At 35.7% G+C, this 22,045-nt stretch overlaps 2 protein-coding genes across 4 annotated transcripts; one reads left to right on the forward strand and one right to left on the reverse strand.

Moving 5' to 3' along the window:
* Positions 1-500: 500 nt before the first annotated feature.
* Positions 501-16,053, reverse strand: LOC145592145 (E4 SUMO-protein ligase PIAL2-like). Of its 3 annotated transcripts, XM_081648605.1 has the most exons (18): positions 15,941-16,053; positions 15,570-15,770; positions 15,127-15,204; positions 13,142-13,214; positions 12,946-13,011; positions 10,999-11,064; positions 10,824-10,906; positions 9,876-9,927; positions 9,630-9,701; positions 6,393-6,460; positions 6,261-6,309; positions 6,072-6,156; positions 5,869-5,970; positions 4,717-4,768; positions 3,385-3,436; positions 2,500-2,616; positions 1,492-2,370; positions 501-1,387 (listed from the first exon to the last, which is right to left on the reverse strand). In XM_081648605.1, the coding sequence occupies exons 2-18, from the start codon at positions 15,758-15,760 to the stop codon at positions 776-778; spliced, it is 2,697 nt and encodes an 898-aa protein (XP_081504731.1). In that variant the 5' UTR covers positions 15,761-15,770; positions 15,941-16,053; the 3' UTR covers positions 501-775. The 3 variants fall into 3 exon arrangements, with proteins under 3 accessions (XP_081504731.1, XP_081504735.1, XP_081504741.1); XM_081648609.1 differs by lacking the exon at positions 15,127-15,204; XM_081648615.1 differs by lacking the exon at positions 15,941-16,053 and having other exon boundaries at positions 15,127-15,270; positions 15,570-15,701.
* Positions 16,054-17,631: 1,578 nt separating this feature from the next.
* LOC145578590 (lysine--tRNA ligase, cytoplasmic-like) lies at positions 17,632-21,761 on the forward strand. The gene is made up of 6 exons (XM_081635893.1): positions 17,632-17,813; positions 18,416-19,446; positions 19,548-20,522; positions 20,678-20,784; positions 21,208-21,279; positions 21,381-21,761. Exons 1-6 carry the CDS (start codon positions 17,661-17,663, stop codon positions 21,692-21,694), a joined length of 2,652 nt encoding a protein of 883 aa, XP_081492019.1. The 5' UTR covers positions 17,632-17,660; the 3' UTR covers positions 21,695-21,761.
* Positions 21,762-22,045: the final 284 nt, after the last annotated feature.

Genomic DNA, 22,045 nt, shown 5'->3' on the forward strand with positions numbered 1-22,045 from the left:
AATATGTTTTTGGAATGTTTCAGCAAGTGTTACCTGGTTTGGGAAAATCTCCCCCCCTCTTTATTTTCAATGTATTGAAATTGCTTATTGAGATGAGACGGTTGGAAAAAAAAAAAGGTCAAAATCTACTGTGGTGAGCACAAATTGGCAGCCATTTATCTTGCAAACTTTGATTAAAAATTCTATATTTGCTATTAATCTTCTGTGGATATGTATCAGAGTTTCTGAGATCCCACATGACGCTCTGGTTGAGCTGACCTCACTGGCTTAGATTCCAAGCCAGGCTAGAATAATGCTTTTTCTTTCAGATACCTAACGAGTAACCCTCTAATGGCAGCCTTCCTTTTGCTCTTCGCAATTCGAGGAAACTTGAGTATCTCATTCATAAAGCCTTATTGGACTCAAGTTTCCATCATAGAGCTGTTTTTTTAATTACTGATGTGAAATATTTTTCTATGTACTTAAGGTGGTTTTAACAAGTATTCATATAGAGAACCATAAAAACAAAAACTAATTTGCTTTAATTACTGTACATATAACTAAAATATACATCGCTATAACTTAGGATTCACTAGGACACCGAGTATTCTTACAGGAAATCTATCTTCTGGATCAGCCTACATTGTCAAGCGTAGTAGCCAGCAAGAAATACACCAAAAACTAAGACATGGCTACATATTTCACCATGCCCTCACCAGGGATGAACTAACCATAGAATATGAATTATCTTCATATACAGCCTCCACAAAATGAATACTGCAGACGTTATGTCAGATTAATTGAGCCCTCGAGATGTTTCTGCCTGCGCGCCAACAGTTCCAGAGATAGTTGTAGCACTGGTTGCTGATCGATCTTCCAGTTCTGAGGCTATCCTTCTATTGGCCATCTCCATCTGGACTTGGAGGCTAGGTGGCAATGAAGATGCTGCTAACGCAGATGGTCTAGGAATAGGAGTTTGAGCTGGTTGTGTGACCTGAGTCGCTTGACCCATGTATTGGCTCAAAGCATGAGAATAAGCTTCCCCTGTAAGTGCACCTCGCATTCGGCCACTGGGTCTCCAATTTTGCTCTGACTGAAAATCAATCAAGTTTTCAGGCCTAGTGACAGCCTGAGGTGTTACTACCGAATGCTGGGGCAAGGAGGATGGCATCCTGACTGCCTGTGTATGGAGAGGCGTGCTTTGCAGCTGTCTCCCAAGCGAAGCCTGTGGAGGCAGCTGAACACGTTGGAGAGTGCTCGGTGAGTTGGTAAGCCCGGCTCTGGGGGGGCCTCCATGCGGAAGATCATTGCGAGGAAGTGATGTCCGCGCTAGATGAGGTGGCTGGCTCAATGTGTGATGCCTATTATGCATTAGATGTGGTGGCTGGCTCAACATATGATGCATACCCTGTTGAGAAGAATGATGATTAAACGAAGCAAGTTGTGTAACAAACTAGTCCGGAAAGCTTAAATTGACAGAATCAAAGACAAATTAGTACACAGATATCTTACTGAGGAAGCTGAATGGTTTGGTAGTGAACTGTTTGACAGATGAAGAGGCCTGGCATGTGATTGAAGATGATTCCGCTGCCTTTCAACAGTATTACCAAAAGGGCTAGAACCGTGTGCATTTGACCCAACAGGACCCTGGAAAGGAGCAGAGGAACCGCTTGCCGCAGGGAATCTCACAGTAGGTCTTGCATGGTGCAGTGGATTAAAAGGGATCTGGGGTACTGGAAGAGCCTGGATAGCAGATGGATCCCTCCTAACATTTCTGGGTATTGAAAGAAAATTATTCAGAAGTTCCTGTGAATATACGTCTTGCAACTGCAAATTATTATGCATTGAATTAGCTGGACAATTAGTCCCTTGAAAGTTGTCAGTCTGCCGATTTAGCGCAGGAGTAACAGCATCTGTCAACACAGGAGTCATCCCATAATTACCAGTTGAGGTACCCGAAACGCCACCGAAATGTGCTTGAGGCCTGATGTTAAAACCAATAGAGCTAGAATTTAACCCTGCCCCAAGAGATGGACTATGCATAGCTTGTACAGAAGAATATTGATTCAATTCTGTGGTACATCTAGATACTGGTGGTAGGGTTATATTTGAAGGAGCACATGGGCCCTGAATATTATGCTGGATTACAGGTTTTACATCTATTGGCTCACATCGATCAGCAATCTCCATATCATCATCTTCACCAGTTAGATCATACATATTGCTACCTTCCAGAATATCAGAAGATGAATCCAGCTCATGCCCCTCCTGCTGGTTAGCTGATGTATTATCGGGTGATACCTCTTTACGTTTATGGTTGGAAACAGCTGTCCATGAGCCATCTATAGATAGAATTACCTCAGAAATATTCTCCCCTACCTCTTGTAGGACCTAAAAAATAATTGAAGCAATAGTGTTAAGAGTATAACATATGTAACACCAAAAAAACTAAAAAAAATAAAGAGTAAAACATATGTAACAAATATGTGGCACAAGCTTCCATAGGCAGATTCAACTTGCCTTGACCATCTTCTGATCAACACGAAGATCAGTGAAGCACACAGTTTTATTACAGCTGGGACACCGCCAGGATGGTCGTTTTGACATGATCTCGACATAGTTGCTGAAGTCAAAACACTGCATTTAAAAAAAAAAAAAATACATATATTTAAAAAAAAAAGCACAATTAAAAGAGAATGAGAGAGCAGGTGATATCAAGTATGAAAACTCATCCTGACCGAAAAACCCAATCCGTAGATAAACGGCACCTCCCCTACCAACATATAAGATTTCCAAACCAATAAGCCCTCAACCTTTCTTTTCTCAGCCAACATACAATCATTTTCTCACCCTTAACACAACTAGCAATCTTCTACCATAAACAAAACAAACGACAGAACACAAATTCCAACCACCAACACAAAAAGTGTCACTTTTTCTTCCACGAAGGATTTGTGAAGCTAATTATCTTTAAGCTATAGAAATTGTGTGAAAACCAGGCCAACAAACACACAATGTATACAAGGGTCTGTACAACACTTTCAGCAGCACCAGATAATCCATAATCTTACAATCTACTTCCTCCGTTTCTTTATAGATGCATCACTTTCTAAATAAAGAAGTTTCAATTTAGATGCATCACTTTCCTTTTTGATTATTTAATTCTCTCTATATCTCTCCTATCACATGGGCCCCATTTATTTTTTTTCTCCCTACCTCTCTACTCTAAAAATTGCCTAGGAATCCGTAAAAACCAAAATGATGCAACTAAAAAAATAGAGGAAGTATTAATACTCCCACAAAACAGAAACAAATAGAGGTACAAAATGAGCTTTTACAACATCCAATGAAACATATACGGAATGCAGAAGAGCATAGTTGGAACATATCTAAAGGAGCAATTACCTGGTAGTGCTTACAAGAATTTCCTTTCACTGGCATTTTGATGCGTGTTTTACTGCCAACAAATTAAATAAAAATAAATAAATTAGATTAGGTGTCCCTTGATTAGTGAGAAAGACAGCAGTGTTAGTTATGTCAAATTTTGTTTCAGGGAGCAATAGCGTCTCAGGGACTGAGCATTCACGATTAACAGCAGTCAGCGGTGACACAGATTATGATGACAGCACAAATAAAAGGCAAAGAGGCAGGAAGAAACCAAAAAAAAAAACGAGATGGTAGATATACATGACTACAATGTGGAGGGAAGTGCAATTAAGGAATACAACAGAGATAGGAGGCTAGTAGGGGTGTCCATTTGGTTTCGGTTTGGATTTAGGCCAAATTCAATCCAATCTGAATTTTAATTTAGTTTTCAATTTTTCAATCCGATCCAAATTACTCTCCCATCCAATTCGATTACTTGGATTCGATCCGAAAATACGAATTAAAGTACAATAATTTTTATCATCTAATACGGTAATAAAAATAAAAATGCAATTAAAAAATAACATTTGTTCAAGCCTTGTAAATAGTCTAATACGGTAATAAAAATAAAAAATGCAATTAATACAAGTCTTGTAAATAGTCATGATTAAATTAAATTGTTCAACATCAAGGCAATATAAATTAATGCTAAGCTAATACAAGTATACAACTACAAGGACCACCAAATATCATCAGCAAACTACAAAGAACCATGCACCACCAAATATCAGCATCCATCAGCAACTTTCAGCAGGCAGCAGCTTAATTAAGATAGCAAGGAAGCATATTCATAAATGTTTAATTTTACAATTCGGTTTTCGGTCAAGTTTGGATCCAATTAGGGTCAAACCAATCCAATCCGAATTTTCATAAAATCTCATTCCGATCCGATTTAAAGTTTGGATCAGATCCAAATTGATAATTCAGTTTGGATTGGCTTGGATTTCAGTTTTAATCCAAATTATGGACACCCCTAGAGGCTAGAGAAGTTGGCTAGCTTTCCGACTTTCAAGCTTGAGGCCAGCGGTCAAATCTCACGCATCCCCCCTTAGATGAGCCTTATCATTACAAAAACAAAGCAAACAATAATCACGAATACAGCAATACTGTATCAGCATTACTACTAGATAGGCGTTAATTTGCGTTAAGCAACCCGATACAGTGCAAGATTTTAGGTACATCACATTTATCTATGTCCATTGCACCTATGAGTGAAAACTCCACAAAATCCACTAGTAAATTCAGGAGTAAAATTGACTAAGAAACAGAGGCACAGAGTGAAAAACACTGTAAACATTAGACAAAACTTACCTTATAGGGCAGTTAAGACTAACTCGGGATGGCCCTTCAATAATCTCAGAATCTGACCATAAATAAAAGAGAGAGCAATCAAAGATCTAGTATGTCATTCTAGTAAACAATCAATGAAAATGCTCAACCATGATTGAGCAGCTGCACTGGTGAGCAATTACAGACAAAGTAGTATTAATCTGGAATTTTATTCACCAATTATTTACCTTCAATTTATTTTAGATTGGGGAAAAAGTTCAGGGAGTAATCATTCCTTTTACAGTAATTTAGCAAATAGATGATTTTGCCTTTACTTCAAAGGTTAATGGCAATGAAGTTGATGAGTTAATGACAGTCGATGGTGATGGTAAGGCAATGATGATGATGAAGACAGTAGAAGACAGAAAATCAGGTGGATGATAAGGTCAGAAGGGTGGAGTGGGAGACAAAGTCAGGGGAGGTAAGAACGAGGCAGGTGGAAGAGCCAGAAAACCACAAGTTGGAGAACGAGAGAAAATTAAAGGGAAGAAGAGACAAATTGTAAAGGCTTATTATAAAGAATAGCATAAAACTAGCCTGATGGTTGTAATAACACTACACTAAGGAAACACTAGCTTCTCCCGCAGATAGCTACCACACACACACAAAACCAAAAAAAAAAAAGGTTATACCTAATACTTCCTATTATATATATATAAAATAAATAAACCATGCAGTTCCAATAAATAATTTAGAAAGTTAAAAAAGAGCCTATATATGTATGTCTATAATTCCTCTGTTCCACAAATATTGCAACTAGGATGAAATTACGCATCCCAAAGCAAATTCTTTATGTTAAATATCTATAATTATATAAGAATAAAAATTATAAAAAGTGATATTGTGAAAGTATTTTACGAGACGAATCTAACACGACCCCACATGACTATATTTTAACTCACGTATAAATCATAATATGTGGTCAAACAAGCGTGATGAATAGTGCAAAAGTCTAGTTGTTGCAATATTACTAGAACAAAGGAAGTATAAAAGAAGAAAAATAAAAGAGACTGCAGCAGAAGTTTATATATTTTTTGTTAAAGCAAATTGCTTGCATGCACCAAACCCCAGACAAATCTGAAACTATAAACCCATATACTCTCAATCACTGTCACCAACAATCTCACAGCATACCTGAGCTTAACGCAGCATATGCGGGCTGATCATAATCTGGAGGAACTGGAAGAGCAGAAAATGGTATGACACTCATAAGAGCAATGGAGAGAACGCAATGACCTTCACATCAAGTAGAGGATATCTCAGAAGCCACTTTTAAAAAAATAAAAAAAATAAAAAAAAAAAATGTAGTGCAGACCCTCAGGTCAAATGGGAAATACCATTGAATTGTCCCACCACTTGAAGGAGATTTATTCCATATTTTAGAGAGCTATTGACTATAGTTGGAAGCTGAGGCCCGTGGTCCTGATAAACAAGAACCCACTTTAGAGATGGACAAAGAGAGAAGGGGGGAAGGGGGGGGGCTGACATCAGCAATGAAATTCTAATACTCGTGATTAATTACAAACCATCGACGAACTGCTTCTATGATCCACAGCATTGCCATTGAGCAAGATACTGCACAAATCCATAAAGAAAAAAGGTAAACAGGGACAATCTAAAAATTTAAAAGAAGAGGATTAGAGGAGCAGACTACATACTTCACCTGTCGAGGGGTAACAATACAAGATGATGTATCTATGTTGTCTTTCATAGCCACGAACAAATACTGTGATATTAGAAAGCAAAATGATGGATTAAAAATGTTACCTTTAGGATAGGCAGAAACTAAAAAAGCAAGAAAACACTGGGTCAATAATGAAGTGATCAACAAGATACTGAGTCAAACAATGGAACTTAAGCAAAAACAGCCCTTGTCTCTATCGCTAAGATTAAGTTATATAAGAAAATCGCCAACAAAATGTCGAGGGTTAATTATATACACCAACAGCCAGCAAATGAGTGTCTAGTGTCAGCCAACTGCATAGCCTATACTCTAATTATGCTCTGCGTGTAAAACACTTCCCAAATCAACAGCATTAAATCAACTATTAAACTCCTTTCTTTAGTCACAAACATTTGCCAATCCAAATCTTGGGGTAACACTTGACATGTTACATCAGACAAAATCAAATGGCTGGTCAGCATTCTGCACTTCATATTCATTCTAAAGTGTCATCCTGTCATTATGATTTCAAACAGAAGTACAAGAGATCAACCTCTGTCCTTGAAAAGGTAAGATTGTTCAAAAATCTAAATACGTTCTCCCACAGTCCCATCCACCTCAAGACATGACCTCTAAAGAATCAAAATCTTCATTCTGCCAAAGCAAACAGTACTGTTAAATGTGACTTGTAGGCATGTACAGCAGTTCTTGAATATCATAGGCCATAAATTCCAATTTCCAAATATGCTAAATTTCATGATTCTTTCATTGCCCCATTGGCCATTTGAAAACTCACAACAAATGTGATAGCAATTAAAAATGTCATTCTTTAGAAACAAACAATGATTTGAATATTGAATGAGAAACCTACAGAAACTCAAAGCTACGATATCATAACCACCCTCACCTAAAATATCTTAAACTCAGGATTTATTTCATACATGCTTAAGTTTTGTAACTCTATAAAAATGAAAGAATGACGCGAAGGATGTTTCCACTCCAAGTTCACTGAAATATATTCATATTCCACCAAAATTCCAAAACCATCAGTCCACCAATATATTATACAGAAAGGGTAAAAAAAAAAACAAAAAACAAAATAAAACATTAGGGCAAATCCATTTAAAACTTCGAAGATGTTTGACATTTACAATTTTTTCTATATCTGAAGAACTGCTGCAGTTGAAACAGATGGCAACTCATCTCAGTATCTCAGACCAAGAGTCCCTCTGGATTAATTAGATTACAGTTTAAAGAATAAAACTTTAGGAACTATGTTGCAGGGCTTTGCTACTGAATCAACCTCTCTTTCAACATTTTTCTGTGCATTAAGTGGTCAGATGATAACAAGTGCAGGGACTATAAGACGTTTGGATACAAAGGGATTGAAGGATATAATCAATCAAAGGAAAATATGGCACCCAGGAGTGATACTGCTTCAAGCTGACTGACAAGGACAATAGCAGGAGTGCAGGACTCAGGAGCTTATAATCAAATAAAAATATGGTACTCTTAGCTTATAGTGCAAATTGCAAAACTACAATGGCTAAAAAGTGGAAACTGATACAGGCAAATACTTCAACAAGCAACAAACAAAACAATGTTGTAGTTGTAGACCAGATTAAGGTTAAATCTTCATCTTGGACATAATGTTACTGGAAAGACAGAGAGAGCACTATTGACAGAATAAAATTCAGAGGACCAGAAGCAATTCAGTACATTCGCAAAAGGGTTGCAGCCTAAGGGTATTCTTCTTAAAAGGAGTATTTCAGATAAAAACCTCTGATGTGTGGACCACACAGAATTCAAGATTCATCATAATTTCTCACACATTGTCAGCAAGACACATTAAGAATAGGCTTGGTTCCACAGCTATTTGGTTCATACTTCCTACCAAGTAAATGGTCATGAACTAAAAACTCCTATATATACCCTCCGTCCTTTTTTTTTACTTTTTTTTGTTCTCCATAGAGGTAAGATTACTTTTAAAATTTTTGGTTGGAAGAAATTGATGAGATTGAAAACTAGTGGGACCAAGTGTAATGGTTGAGAGAGTAAAGGTGTGGTCCCCTATAACTAAAAGTAGCATGGGGCAAAAGTAGTCATTTGAAGTGTTTAAAAATATATGGTTTGTCGAAAAAAAAAAAAGGTCAATAAACGCAAAATGATAAGCTAAAACGTTGTTGGCTAAGCGAAGCAGCAAAGAAGAGTGCAAGGAGACATTACCAATGTGCCTAACATGAAAACAATAGTAAATCCCATAATCTCTATCCAATCTCCAACCTTCCATTACAAGCTAATCCACTCCACAATTAGGTTCCAAACTTATTCTTCAAGATCCTCCATATTATTAATTAATTCCAGACACCTAAAACTAACATACTACTCCGTATTTAAACTTCACTTCAGAGTGACAATCCTCTTCCAATTTTGGGATGTTTCAAACTTGATTGTCCTAACGATTCAATTTCTCTCTATGCATTTAATGCAATACTTCATTATAAAAAAAAAAAAAAATAATAAAAAATAAAAAAAATAAAAAAAAAAAAATTTGTTCTACACTTCTCTTGAAATACAGCAACACATAAAAGGCCTAACAGGAAAAATGAAGTATCAAAATTCAATCATGACTATAAACAGTATGCATGTCAGTTAATTGATAAACAAGTGTGAAGATATTATTTCAACCACTTATATCGTAATGCTCTTCATCACAACGAAATAAAGATTAAAAACATAACATGATTCCATGATTACCTCATATTGGACAAAAATTTAAGTGTATTATTGGTATAGCAGCCTATCAGCATCAATCCAAGTCTTTAGAGAGTTATACCTCCCCTTAACACCACTAATTCCAGTATCACACACACAATATTACTATATATATTTCACACCAAGCCAGATATAAAAAAGAAAAAGAAAAAAAAAGGAATACTGCTCTGATACGGTAGTACGGTACCCTTGCTATTTCTAAATACATGTCGTTTTCAAATTATTAAAAAAATAGTAATAATTATTATTTTAAAGTGAATATTTGACATAATTTCATAAAACATATTTTAAATTTTGTAACAAATATACATATTGACTTCTAGGAGATGTTGATGGTCCCTTGAAAAACGATAACGAGAAGGATTAAGAAACAGAGAGTTAACAAGATAAGTTTCTTCCGTCCAAAAGAAAACTACTTAAATTGAAGCTAAAAAAAATAAAAAATAAAAAAACTTACTATTTTCTCTTCTTTAGCGATTTTTATGTCCTTGGAGATGTGAAAATCAACCAAGTGAGTCCCATATCCTGGCTGCACCAAATGCCAGAAACAGTAAATGTGCAAATTTCAAAATGTAGCCAAAAATAGATTCAAGCTATCCCACTCAATAAAGGTATGGCTAAAAAAACTTGACTCAATTGGATACTAGTATGCTTTTAACCAAAACAAAGGAGATAATGCATTACATAGGGATTAGAAGTATACCTCAACTTCAAGAGACGCAATAACATGGCCTAATTTAAATCGTGGATAATACCTGTAAATGTAGGGGGAAAAAAGTTACTTAAACAAGAAAGGACAAAATTTTGACTAAATACAAAATATTTCCCTTTCTAAGAATAAAACAGATGAACAAGTAATCAATATTTCACATTCAAAATCTACAGTTTTGGACTTTTGGTTAGAACTTTTCCATTGTCATAATAGTAGTGGAAACCATAAGCCTCTCAAGTCGTCACCAATCTGCAGTCTTTTGACTAGCAAGGAGATTGTTTAAAAAAAAAATTAAGCCATGGGATTGCCCAATACATTAGTATTTACTATATTCTGAGGTTCCTACAAAATGCCAAAAAAAATCATAATCAAGTTGGGATGCATTCTTGCAACCTCTGCCTCCTTATGGCCTCACACCATAATACCTTATAACATATAGGGTTGACTAATAGACAGTTAACATGAATCTGGAACCTCTAACAATTCTAGCACAGCTATATTTTACAGTTTCTATTTTCTGGAGAGCATCTTATTGCTATCTCTTACTTCCTTTCATTAGCCTGTTAACCATTATTCACACGTGTAAGTACTAAGCAACAAGGTAAGCAGCTTCATGATCATGATTAAAGAAAAAATAATTTAGTATTGATATTAATCTCTTCATCTACACAATCTTCTTGTATTACATTTTGGAATGTCTGCAAAAATCTTCTTCATACTTTAAATGGAAACCTCACCCATCCAAGCCAAGTGTATAAATTGGAAATTCACATGACACCTCTCGCTCACTAAATCTCTTTTAATCTGTTTTGTTTTATTTATTCCCTTACTATCGGCCAAAATATCTACGATACTACTAAACCCCTAGACGAGTGCCCATACCTAACAGAAATATTTGAAAGGAGGGAGTATATGACAAACAAGACATGAGGTTAGTACCTGGACATTATGGTAGAAACAGTTGGCAGAAAATTACACACTTCAGTGTTACCGTCTTTTTTTGTCACGAAGAAGCATGAAACCTACAAGGGAAATATCAAACGATAAGCTTCAACAAAAAGATCAAATTGAACAGGAAAACAAGAAAGTTCAAAACTAAGCAATGAGAAACCACCTCATCTGCAAGATTCAAAAGTTCTACCGTATCCTGGGCACTGAACCATCCGAGTTTGCAAGCATTCTGTGCATAATTCAAAAAATGCTTAACACAAACATGCACATGTATTTAAGCTCAAAAGCTGCAAGAACCACATGGGTACATGTAACACTCACTAAGCATTCAAAATAGAGTAAAATTCAATGAATAGATGAGCAATCATTAGCTTAATAAGGAACTTAAATTTTGCAGATAATTTGAGGGAGTCATTTTCCGTAGAACCCAAGTCCTCTAATCAAAATTACAAGAGTTTGTTCATATTTACTATCCCATGAAAAGAAGAAAAATGAGTACAATAATACAATACTCCCTCCGTCCCTAAATTACATTCCTGGTTTCTATTTTGGGTATTCCAAAATTACATTCCTCCTTTCCATTTTTAGTAAATTTTTTTTTCAACTATCTCAAATTAACCCTCTTTTTCTGTGATATATTTAATGCTTTCTCACTCTTACTATCCTAATCTCACTCTTATTCCCTCTCTCCATCGTTTTTCTCAAGTTTGTACTTCCCATAATTAACCTAATGAATATGATTGGTTCTCAATTTTCAATTACAAGCATGTTATTGGTCCTTTTTTTTTTTGCAAAGGATTGATGACATGGCATCATTATTAATCATTAATCTATCTTTGTTATTTGTCTTATTCTTTCCTCCTTAATTCCTATGTAATTTACAAACAGGAATGTAATTTGAGACGGAGGGAGTAAATAAATAAATAGAAAGGGAGAAAAGGAAAGAGAATCTTAGAAACAAAACAAATCTAACATAAGGGTGCTTTAACATCTTCATTACTCATTAAAAAAGGGTGCTCAATCAATTCTTAGGACTTGTTCCGGTGTTTCTGGTGTTGTCTATTGTGTTAATTTAACAAAAGGTTTGGTTTGGTCTTTCTGGTGTGGTCTAAAGTGTTAATTCAACTAAACTTTCACTACATATTTATACTAACCTATACGAAAAAACATTATCAGCTTGGATCTTGTTAGATTTGTTTCACCACAAACTTTTCCAATATGTAATTTCATTGGGTTAAGCAATCAGTAAACAAGAATCAAAAGTTCGGGTGTAGTGTGATTTGAATATTTATGGTCTAATCTAGTCTGATTTTGACAAGAACAAATAACAATTATCTGAAGGGAGAATATTCTACAGGACTGCCATAAGACCAGTGTTGCTCTATGGTACAGAATGTTGGGCTTCTAAGAAAGAGCATATTAAAAAGATGGAGGTTACGGAAATGCGCATGTTAAGGTGGATGTGTGGAAACACTTTAAGAGATAGAATCAGAAATGAGGTTATTCGCAAGAAAGTAGGTGTGGCGGGCATTGTAGATAAATTAAGGGAAAATCTTTTGCGTTGGTTTGGACATGTAAGACGGAGACCCGAGGGTGCACCGGTGCGAAGAGTGGAAGAGTGGGACCATGGAGGGATTAAACGAGGAAGAGGGAGACCAAAGATGACTTGGTTGGAAGGAGTGAGGAAGGATATGAAGTGCATGGATTTACGTGAGGATGAAGTTTTGGATCGTAAGGGATGGAGGAGAAAGATTTATGTTGATGACTACACGGAATAATCAAATTTGGTTCATGTTAGCCGACCCCACTTTTGGGATTAAGGCTTTGATTGATTGATTGATTGATTGAAATAACAATTATCTGAAAAAAGTTAAGACTGTTGGAGAAAACAAGTCCTTGGGGGATTGTTAAATGCCACCATTCCCCACCTCTAATTCTACATACATAATAAAAACTTGAAAAATAAGAATCAAAATATCCCATAGAAATGGAATTGAAATAATAAAATGAAGAAATGCACCCACTAGGCCACTACAAAGATCGTAAAAAAATAATTGCTTTCTCACCAAGCAAATGCCAACACTAAGCAAAACTATAATAAGTGACATACCTTAACAGAGATCATAAGCACCATGATAGATGCTTGCAGAAAGATTTCATCTTTTCGGCTACACACCTATGAGAAAATGATATAAAGCTCAGAATGCTGTTGAAGTATGAAAGCAAAGCTCAAGACAGTGAGCTCAAAGCCAATTTTTCAGGAGAAAACAAAGGAGAAAGACAGAATTATTAATTGATGGGAACACCTTTTTCAAAACTGGAGGCAACTTTGAAGCATGGGCTGGCACCTCGTTGTTTGCAAGCCCATAGTCTATTCCCCTGCATTTCATTTTAAGCAAAGCATATAAATCAAATCATGCAGTGAAACAATAAAATTAATCTAAATGATGATCCAGGTCGATTGAACTACAGTTATGTAGTTCAAAAAGAAAATAAGAGATGTGGTTTATAATTTATCAATATATCAGTCCTACTATATTCATGTACTGGCAATGTCTGCTAATAAAAGGGTAAAATCAACTCCATGAGTTTAAAAACATCAATGTATCAGCAAATACCAGAGGATATAATTCAAAAATGTCCAATGGCATACAATAGATCCCCACATCTACTGAATTCTTATATATTTTTATTTGGTAAGAGATTATATTGCTTGAGATATCAACCTAGGACACTTTATTCCCCATAACACCTTTAATTCTATTCGTCACCGAACTTGTACATCTTGCCATCCTGCATAACCGAAGAAATGGTAAGCAATTTTATGTTATAGATAGCTACATCTCTCACACGCCAAATCTTAAATACTACAGCTGCCACTGCTGCTATCTCAAGCCTCTTCCTAAAGTTTTACTTATTAGTTCTTCTGTCAATCCATCTTAGAAATTAGAAACATGCCCATATAAGTAGTTTTGGCACCTCTCAATCCAGTTTTTGATGCTCTGCATGCACTTTACTGAGCTCACAGTCAAAAAATAAGTGTTTTAGGATTCATAAATCACATCTCTTATCACAGCTAGCGCAATTTTCTGTTCTACATATTTTCAAGTTGAATAACTTGTGCCTTAATTGCAATCTACCAATCAATGCAAAACCATGAACCTGCTCCATACTCCCTCCTTTTTAGTGACACACTTTCCAAAATTGGCCTATTTTTAAGACACACTTCCCCGTTTGGAAACATTCTAATATACTTTATCATATCTCTCTCCTTTGGCCCCTACTACTACATTGCAAACTATTTTTCTCTCTTCAATTCTCATAGTCCCCACTCTTACATTTCAAATTATTTCTCTCCACTCGAATCCTACATTTATGAATAAACTATTAAAACTATCACTTTCTCAGTTCTCATAATACTAATTCTCCAACAAAAGCCAAAGGTAGCACATTGTTAAAAGCAAAAGCAAAAGCCAGTCACTTAAATATTAAAAGGGAGCACATTGTTACTCCACAGTTGAATCTGCTTAAGCCTAATGAGCCTTGCATAGGTCTTAGACTCTTAGCTATACTATATGATGGAGTGGTCATCCATATGTCATTCAACATAGCAAAATTTAAGATTGGATATTTGGATTTCACATTACATATACATTTCCAAGCCCAACTAGCACTACTCGTAGCTTCGTTAGTATTCCTTCTCATCATTGCCTTTAATGTAAAGTCATAGACAGTGTGCACCCATCAATGCTTAACTTCAAATGTATTACCACAAAAAATCCAACCCATGTACAAACATAAATCATACTACACAATCATTTTGAATTCACTAATTAAGTTCTCAGTAGGCCACTACCTACCTCTTCCAAGTCCTTAACACCTAAGTGACCTAAGACAGATTAACTCTGCATGTACATAATTCAGACAACTATGCTCAATGACTATAAAGTTAAAATTCCAAAGTAGCTACCAACATTTGCAACTCATAAAATTGTAATGCAGAAATGGAATAAACAACCGAAAACATATAATCAACAGAGATATGATGTAGTGCATGATTAATTCACGCACATCAGTCCAATAGCTGTAACTTAAAGCCAGAAAGTTCAATTTAAAATTAAAAGCCCTTGTAAGGGAAAAAGGGCATCACAAGCACTATCTCAGATTCTTACAATACCATCAGTTCCCTTCTCTGATTGTCTTACAATTTCCAGAGTAAGTCAAAAAGTAGTAATCATAGAGGGATAAAAATAAGAAAGTGTTTAAATCATGAGCAACCAAGTTTGCTTGCCTTAAAGCATGCGGGCTATTGCCTCCTTGAAAATCCTGGTTATGTCGAAGAGCTTCATCAACCAAATTGTCCAGCCTTCTAAATAATTGAACATCAAGCACATAACAAACATGGTTACTTACGCCTTTAGCCCTCGCCATTCACCTAAAAAACCATACAAACAACATAATCTCTCTTCTTACGCGCTACTACACGCCTACACACCCAACCAATTTAACCTAAATCACCAAAACTCCCAAAAAAAAATCACAATCAAGCAACAACTCTGCAAGCTTCAGAAATCAACACTAATTACTAAGTTACCAACACCATCAACCTAAACTAATTTAGCATCAAAATCAAATCTTCTTCGAACAACGCCACTTCAAAAATGACAACAATTAGTAATATCAACAACAAAAAAAATGTGAAACTTTTAGGGTTACAAAGAGAGAAAAAAAAACCTGGAAAGAGCAAGACAAAGATGATGAAATTTTTCAGGGTGTTCGGAAGTTTGTGCGCACATGTTAAGCTGCTCCGCAACAGCAATCACACGGCACGCATTCACCTCCAGCGCTAATTGCAACGGAGTCTTCCCCGAACCGCCGTCGTTTACCGGTGCCGGCACTTGATAAACCACGCTTCCCACGCTCATTCCACCCACACTACACCAAAAATTCAGCAAATTAAGTCAAATTCCAACATTAATCAAACAACAAAATTGCAAAATTAGGTCAGATTTCTACATTAATCAAACCAAATTAACCGCATCGTAGCAAAATTAGGGCAGATTTCACAAAAATATCAACAAATTGAACCATAATGTGATACTCACCGGGAGTTTCAAACCTTCGCCGGAAATCGTTTGCCGGAAATTGTTCGCCGGAGATTCGCCGGAGTGTTGTTCTATTTATCGATCTCACTATTTGTTTTCAGAGAGTTTGGGAGTGAAGAAATTCGAGAAAGTGAAGGAGAAGTTGAGTAAGAGATTTTAAATACGAAGTACAAAGGTTGTTATTGTCTGTGGTCGCGTGCACCGTAGAGATAAATTGTAGACCGTATATTTCTACTTGTGATTGAATGATCTACGGTTATAATTGTACTCAAGGAAAAGTTGGTGTTTTATTCGCTCCCTTTTTTTTTTTGGCAAAATTTTGAATGTTTAGTGTTGCTCGCGCCGAACGATTTGCACATCCAAATCCAAACATCTAGTGTGCATTCTGACTTTATGAGCGATGAGTCTATAACGCTAGTAAGATACGAATTGGATACGAAAAAATTAAGTTAGCCTAAGAAATATTTTAAATTTTGTATTTGATTAAATACGGTCAACATGACATGGCATATTTATTTAAATAGGTTAGGTTAGTGTTGAGATTTTTAAGACGAAATTAACACGACTACAAAAACCGATAATTTATGAGCTAATATGTTTTCATACAACAGGACTACATTATACGAAGTACAAATTAGACACGGGAAAATTGGGTTAGTATTAAGGGTTTTAACGCATTAAATAAAACGAGTCAATGCGACATGATACATTTACTAAATGAGTCAAGCTAGTGTTGAGGTTGTCCAACGCATTTAATTTCAAACATGAACACAATTACACGACACGATTACTAGCTCTAATCTAATGGAATTTAGTACTAAGATAATAATTGATGAGGTTCAAACTTGTGAATTTAATGTCACATAAATGAGTTACCGTATAAAAAAATATATCGATTTGTGTGCAACTAGTTTTGCCGTTAAATTCAACCACTTAAGTTACTTTTTTTTGCCAATTCTGAGCCAGTATTCAAGTTTTAATACACAAAAAAGGCATTTTTTTAATTTTTTTTTTTTTGTAAAATATGAGTTCAACAATTTGGATCTTTAAGGTCAAAATAACCCCCAAAATCTTTAACGAAATATTTTCCAACACATAAGTCGATAAAATAAAAAAAAAAAAAAAAGGGAAAGTGAACCCCACTAACAGAATATTTAATGACAGGATTTTACGAGAAGATTAACATATGAAAGCAAAATTTATATTAGGATTTTACATTAAGATTATAGTGTAGAAAGTGATAATATTGGAACATAAGGTATATACAAAGACTATAATAGACCCGGTCTACAATAACTTATTGTAGACACAACCTTCTTGTATACAATACGAATGTGATTATATCATACAAGATGTGATTATATTACTACAAAAGTGATTATATCATTTTATAACTCAAAAAGTGAATTTATCGTTATAAAAAGTAACTCACAAAAAGATAATTATATCATCTAAAAAAGTGATTATATCATCCAGAATGTGATTATATTATTCGAAAGTGTCAAATTCATTTATTGTAGACCGGGTATATACAAGATCAATTGTAAGGTATAAAAGCGAAATTAACATAACTACTTTTTTTTAGAAAAAATTAACATAACTATATGTACTCGTAGAAAAAAACCCTAATTTTTTTTGACAAATTATAAATTAAAGTCAATTTTTTTTTATTACGTAGTAGTATTATTTTTCTAAAAAAAAGATCATACGGAGTACTAGTATGAAAAACCACTACCACGCTGTGACGCACGCTTCTTCTCCACTCGTCCTCCAAAACCGGCGTCCAACCCATCGGCCGACCGCCGGCGCCGCAACCCCACTGCCACCGCTCACTATGCCTCTTTCGTCCTCACATTCTCCCCTAAATTCGAAGGTATTTTGCCCTTTTTTTCTTTATTTCCTATTTTATGTTTTTTCAAATTAATTAACTTGTGGCATAATTTTGTCAAAATTCGCATAAAAAACTGAATGCCAAGATCAATTTTACATTAATTAGCATAATAAATTGAATGAGAAGATCAAATTTACTATGGACATCATTGCTATTATGTTCTATCATTGAAAATTAATTATTTTTGGAATAAAGTTAACATTTTTTTTAGGCATGATTGTTTGATAATATTTGATTAATTGAACTTGCAAATAATTGTTTTTCGGACTTTGTTTAATCACCCTATGTAATTGTCATTATTATTATTATTATTATTTTTTGTCTAGAATTAATTCATATGACAATGCTTTAATCATGAGACGAGAAAAGTAGCAACAAATTCTTGAATTGTAGTTGAAACTTGAAAGTGGGAATTGAATGTGTGATATTTTCTTGTTTATAAGTATGATTTTGGTTCATATATATATAAATAGTAGAAGTAAAATTTTATGGTTAGTTAATATTAGATGACATGGTGCTGTATTTCGCTATTGTTGATTTAGTGAAGTTGCATTTGTTTTCTTTCCCAATTGATTGTGCTGCAGCAATACTACGAGAGCAGGATGAAATTCCTGGATGCACAGAAAGCTGCTGGAATCAATCCGTACCCTCATAAGTTCAATGTAACGATGACTATATCCGAGTTTATAGGGACATATGGTGGGTTGGACAATGGGGAATGTCTTGAGGATGTGTTGGTTTCTTTGGCGGGAAGGATCATGAGCAAGCGCCCATCTTCATCAAAGCTTCTCTTCTACGATTTGTATGGTGGTGGTGTCAAAGTCCAGGTTGTCGCTGATACTAGGAGTTCGGAGTTGGAAGCAGCTGAATTTTCCACGCTCCATTCTTCTGTGAAATGTTTTGATATTGTTGGTGTAATTGGATTCCCTGGGAAAACCAAGAGAGGGATGCTAAGTATTTTTCCAAAGTCTTTTGTTGTTTTATCACATTGCCTCCGTGTAATGCCTACACGAGACCAACCTTCAGAGAATGTTAATTTGAACAAGAGTCAAGTTTGGGTCCCGGGAAATACAAGGAATCCTGACTTGTACCTCCTGAATGATGAAGAAACTCGATATAGCATGCGGTTCTTGGACTTAATGTGGAATGATGAAGCAAGAGAAGTATTTAAGACCCGTTCAAAGGTTATCACATATATGAGGAAGTTTCTTGACAATCTAAATTTTTTAGAGGTTGAAACACCCATAATGAATATGAGTCATGGGGGTGAAGCTTCTGCAAGATCATTTGTGACCCATCATAATGAGCTGAATATGAAGCTATGCATGCGTACTGCGCCTGACCTTTATTTAAAGCAGCTAGTCGTTGGTGGACTAGACCGTGTCTATGAAATTGGAAAGCAATTTAGCAACGAGGCTATTGACCAGAGACATAACCCTGAGTTCACCACTTGCAAGTTCTATATGGCGTATTCAGATTACAATGATCTGATGTGTCTGACTGAAAAGATGTTGAGTGAGATGGTGAAGGTATTAACTGGCAGTTTCATTATCAAATGTCATTCAAATGACCCAGATCAGGAGTTCATTGAGATTGATTTTACCCCTCCATTCAGGTTTGTTACATTGTGTCCGTTTATTTTTTTGCTGGCTGCATTATTTTATTCATATTCTTGGATACTGAACACTATGACAACCTTTGCTTGTTGAATTTCAGGAGGATTAATGTGATAGATGAATTAGAGAAATGTACTCAACTATCCATACCACAAGATTTAGCTAGTGAAGAAGCTAACAAATTTTTGATGGATGTATGCTTGAAATATGATGTGAAATGTCAGCCTCCACTAACATCAGCTCGCTTGCTAGATAAACTGGTTGTACATTTTTTGGAGGAAACTTGTTTAAATCCAACCTTCATTATGGATTATCCAGAAATGATTCATCCTTTGGCCAAGTGCCACAGATCAAAGTCTGGCTTGACCGAGTATTTCAAGTTGTTTGTGAACAAAAATGTGCTTTGCAATGGTTGCACTGAAGCAAATGATCCAATGTTACAGCACCGACGATTTACTGATCAACTGAAGGATCCACAATCAGATGGTGGAGCAGCGGTTTTGGATGAGACTTGTACAGCGCTTGAGTTTGGGCTGCCTCCTTCTGCCAGTTGGGAATTGGGTATTGATTATCTAGCAATGTTGGTGACTGATTCCCGAAGCATTCAGGAAGTCTTGCTCTTTCCTGCCATGAAGCCTCTGTTCGAGCCATCTACTGATGAAAGTCATTGTTCATCATCATCATCATCCATGTCTTCCTCTTTCCGTATCGTAGTCATCGGAGACATCCATGAAGAATGGACACTAGAACATGACTCCAAAGCGCTCCAATATTTACAGCCTGATCTGGTGCTGTTCACAGGTGACTTCGGCAATGAGAATGTTGAGCTTGTAAAGAGTATCGCGAAGCTTAATATCCCTAAAGGAGCAATACTTGGAAATCATGATTCCTGGTCTACTAGTAAGTTCTCCAAGAAGGAGAAAGATGGAGTTCAACTTCAGCTGGAATACCTTGGTGAAGCACATGTTGGATATGACTGCTTGGACTTCCCTCCGTTAAAGCTTAGTGTTGTAGGTGGGAGACCATTTTCTTGTGGAGGCGATCAGTTGTTCCGGAAGAAGCTTATAACGGCCAGGTACAAAAGTATAATGGCAGGCTTTAGTTGTATCATAAGTTATTGTTGCATAATCTGTGTGAATTGGAATGTTAATGAGTTACATTTTTCTTTGCTAGTTTTGTCCTTTGCATGATAGCTATTGTAGTAGTAATTGATGGTACATGTACTTTCAGATATAGAGTACATAACATGGAAGAAAGTGCTGAACAAATTTTTAAGGCTGCGTTACAGACTCCAAAGGAAAATTCCATTATACTTCTCTCACATAATGGGCCAAGAGGTACGGAGCTTAAAAACTTGGCCATGAATATTTAGCTACTCTTTTGTCATAAAATAATAATTCTCTTTAAGTTTATAACCAAATTAGTCATTTGATATTATCTGTAAATTTGCATATGCTCATCACTGATAACACTCATTTGTATACTGTGTTGAAATTTGAGTTTAAATTTTATTCAAAATCAGAATTTTCATTTAAACAAATTGCCATGGTATATACCATTGGAACTTTATATCAAATTAACTTTACATAGCATGAAATCACCCAAAATATGTATTGCATTGAGCAAGTATGGTACATTGTGGATTTACAAATTTCTTTGACCCAATTTTGATGATACAAAAGTAACTACTTAGTACAATGTGTTATTTTGAGATACAAAAAAGTAGGGAGTGCTTTGTTAAAACTTGCATTTTGATGCAGGTCTTGGTTCTGGCAAAGATGACATATGTGGCATTGACTGGAAGCCTGAAGCTGGAGATCATGGGGATCCAGGTAATATGCATTTTTATCTATTACTGCCTTTATATCCCTGTCTAGATTAATTTTTATTTATGTTAAGTTCTTGAATTTAAATTACCTGTGCTATAACACAGATCTAGCACAAGCAATTTTGCAATTGAAAGAGACCACCAGCTATAACATTCCTTTGGTAGTGTTTGGGCACATGCATAAAGAATTATCTTGCGGAGGTTCTCGAAAGATGATAGCAATGGATGGGGAAACCATGTACCTGAATGCTGCTATTGTTCCTAGAGTGAAGTATCCAAGCTCTGGAGGTTCAATTCGAGCATTTACAGTGGTAGATTTTTCAGGTGGCAAAGTAGTTAGGGTAGCAGAAACTTGGGTGTCAATCTTGGATGATGAATCCTCACTTGAAGAGGAGCACCTGCTATTTGGTAGTAGCTAGTTTTTGATTGTGAAATGTATAGGAACATTGTTACAAGTGGAATATAGAAAATGGAAGTATTTAGCTATATCAATTGTGCATAAAGCTTACATCAAACTACGATACTATGATTCTGGATGGCACTATATTTTTTTTTTTTTTTTTTGGTGCACACGAGGGCCGGAGCTCGAAGAAGAAAAACAAATAAACTAAACTAGGGGGAACAGACCGTGGCAACGCCACACCTACTACATCATTAGGTAAAATACGCCCTAGAGCTAGGGGTGGGATCTGCAGCTTGGTTTGGCTTCTTAATAAACATGATTCACCTCTACCTTCCACTCTTGCCTCGCAATTAGCTTCTTGCAATGT

The sequence above is a fragment of the Chenopodium album genome, chromosome 2 (assembly GCF_948465745.1).
Source record: "Chenopodium album chromosome 2, dcCheAlbu1.1, whole genome shotgun sequence".
NCBI lineage: Eukaryota > Viridiplantae > Streptophyta > Magnoliopsida > Caryophyllales > Amaranthaceae > Chenopodium > Chenopodium album.

Bases quoted from the DNA above. Each gene is read 5' to 3' on its own strand.
- LOC145592145 (XM_081648605.1), bottom strand. From the start codon at position 15,760: ATGAGCGTGGGAAGCGTGGTTTATCAAGTGCCGGCACCGGTAAACGAC. The intron at 2,617-3,384 runs GTAATTGCTCCT...TTTTAAATGCAG, and splicing joins ATTCTTGTAAGCACTACCAG to TGTTTTGACTTCAGCAACTA. The intron at 2,371-2,499 runs GCAAGTTGAATC...ATTATTTTTTAG, and splicing joins TTGATCAGAAGATGGTCAAG to GTCCTACAAGAGGTAGGGGA.
- LOC145578590 (XM_081635893.1), top strand. From the start codon at position 17,661: ATGAAAAACCACTACCACGCTGTGACGCACGCTTCTTCTCCACTCGTC. The intron at 17,814-18,415 runs GTATTTTGCCCT...ATTGTGCTGCAG, and splicing joins ATTCTCCCCTAAATTCGAAG to CAATACTACGAGAGCAGGAT. The intron at 19,447-19,547 runs GTTTGTTACATT...GTTGAATTTCAG, and splicing joins GATTTTACCCCTCCATTCAG to GAGGATTAATGTGATAGATG.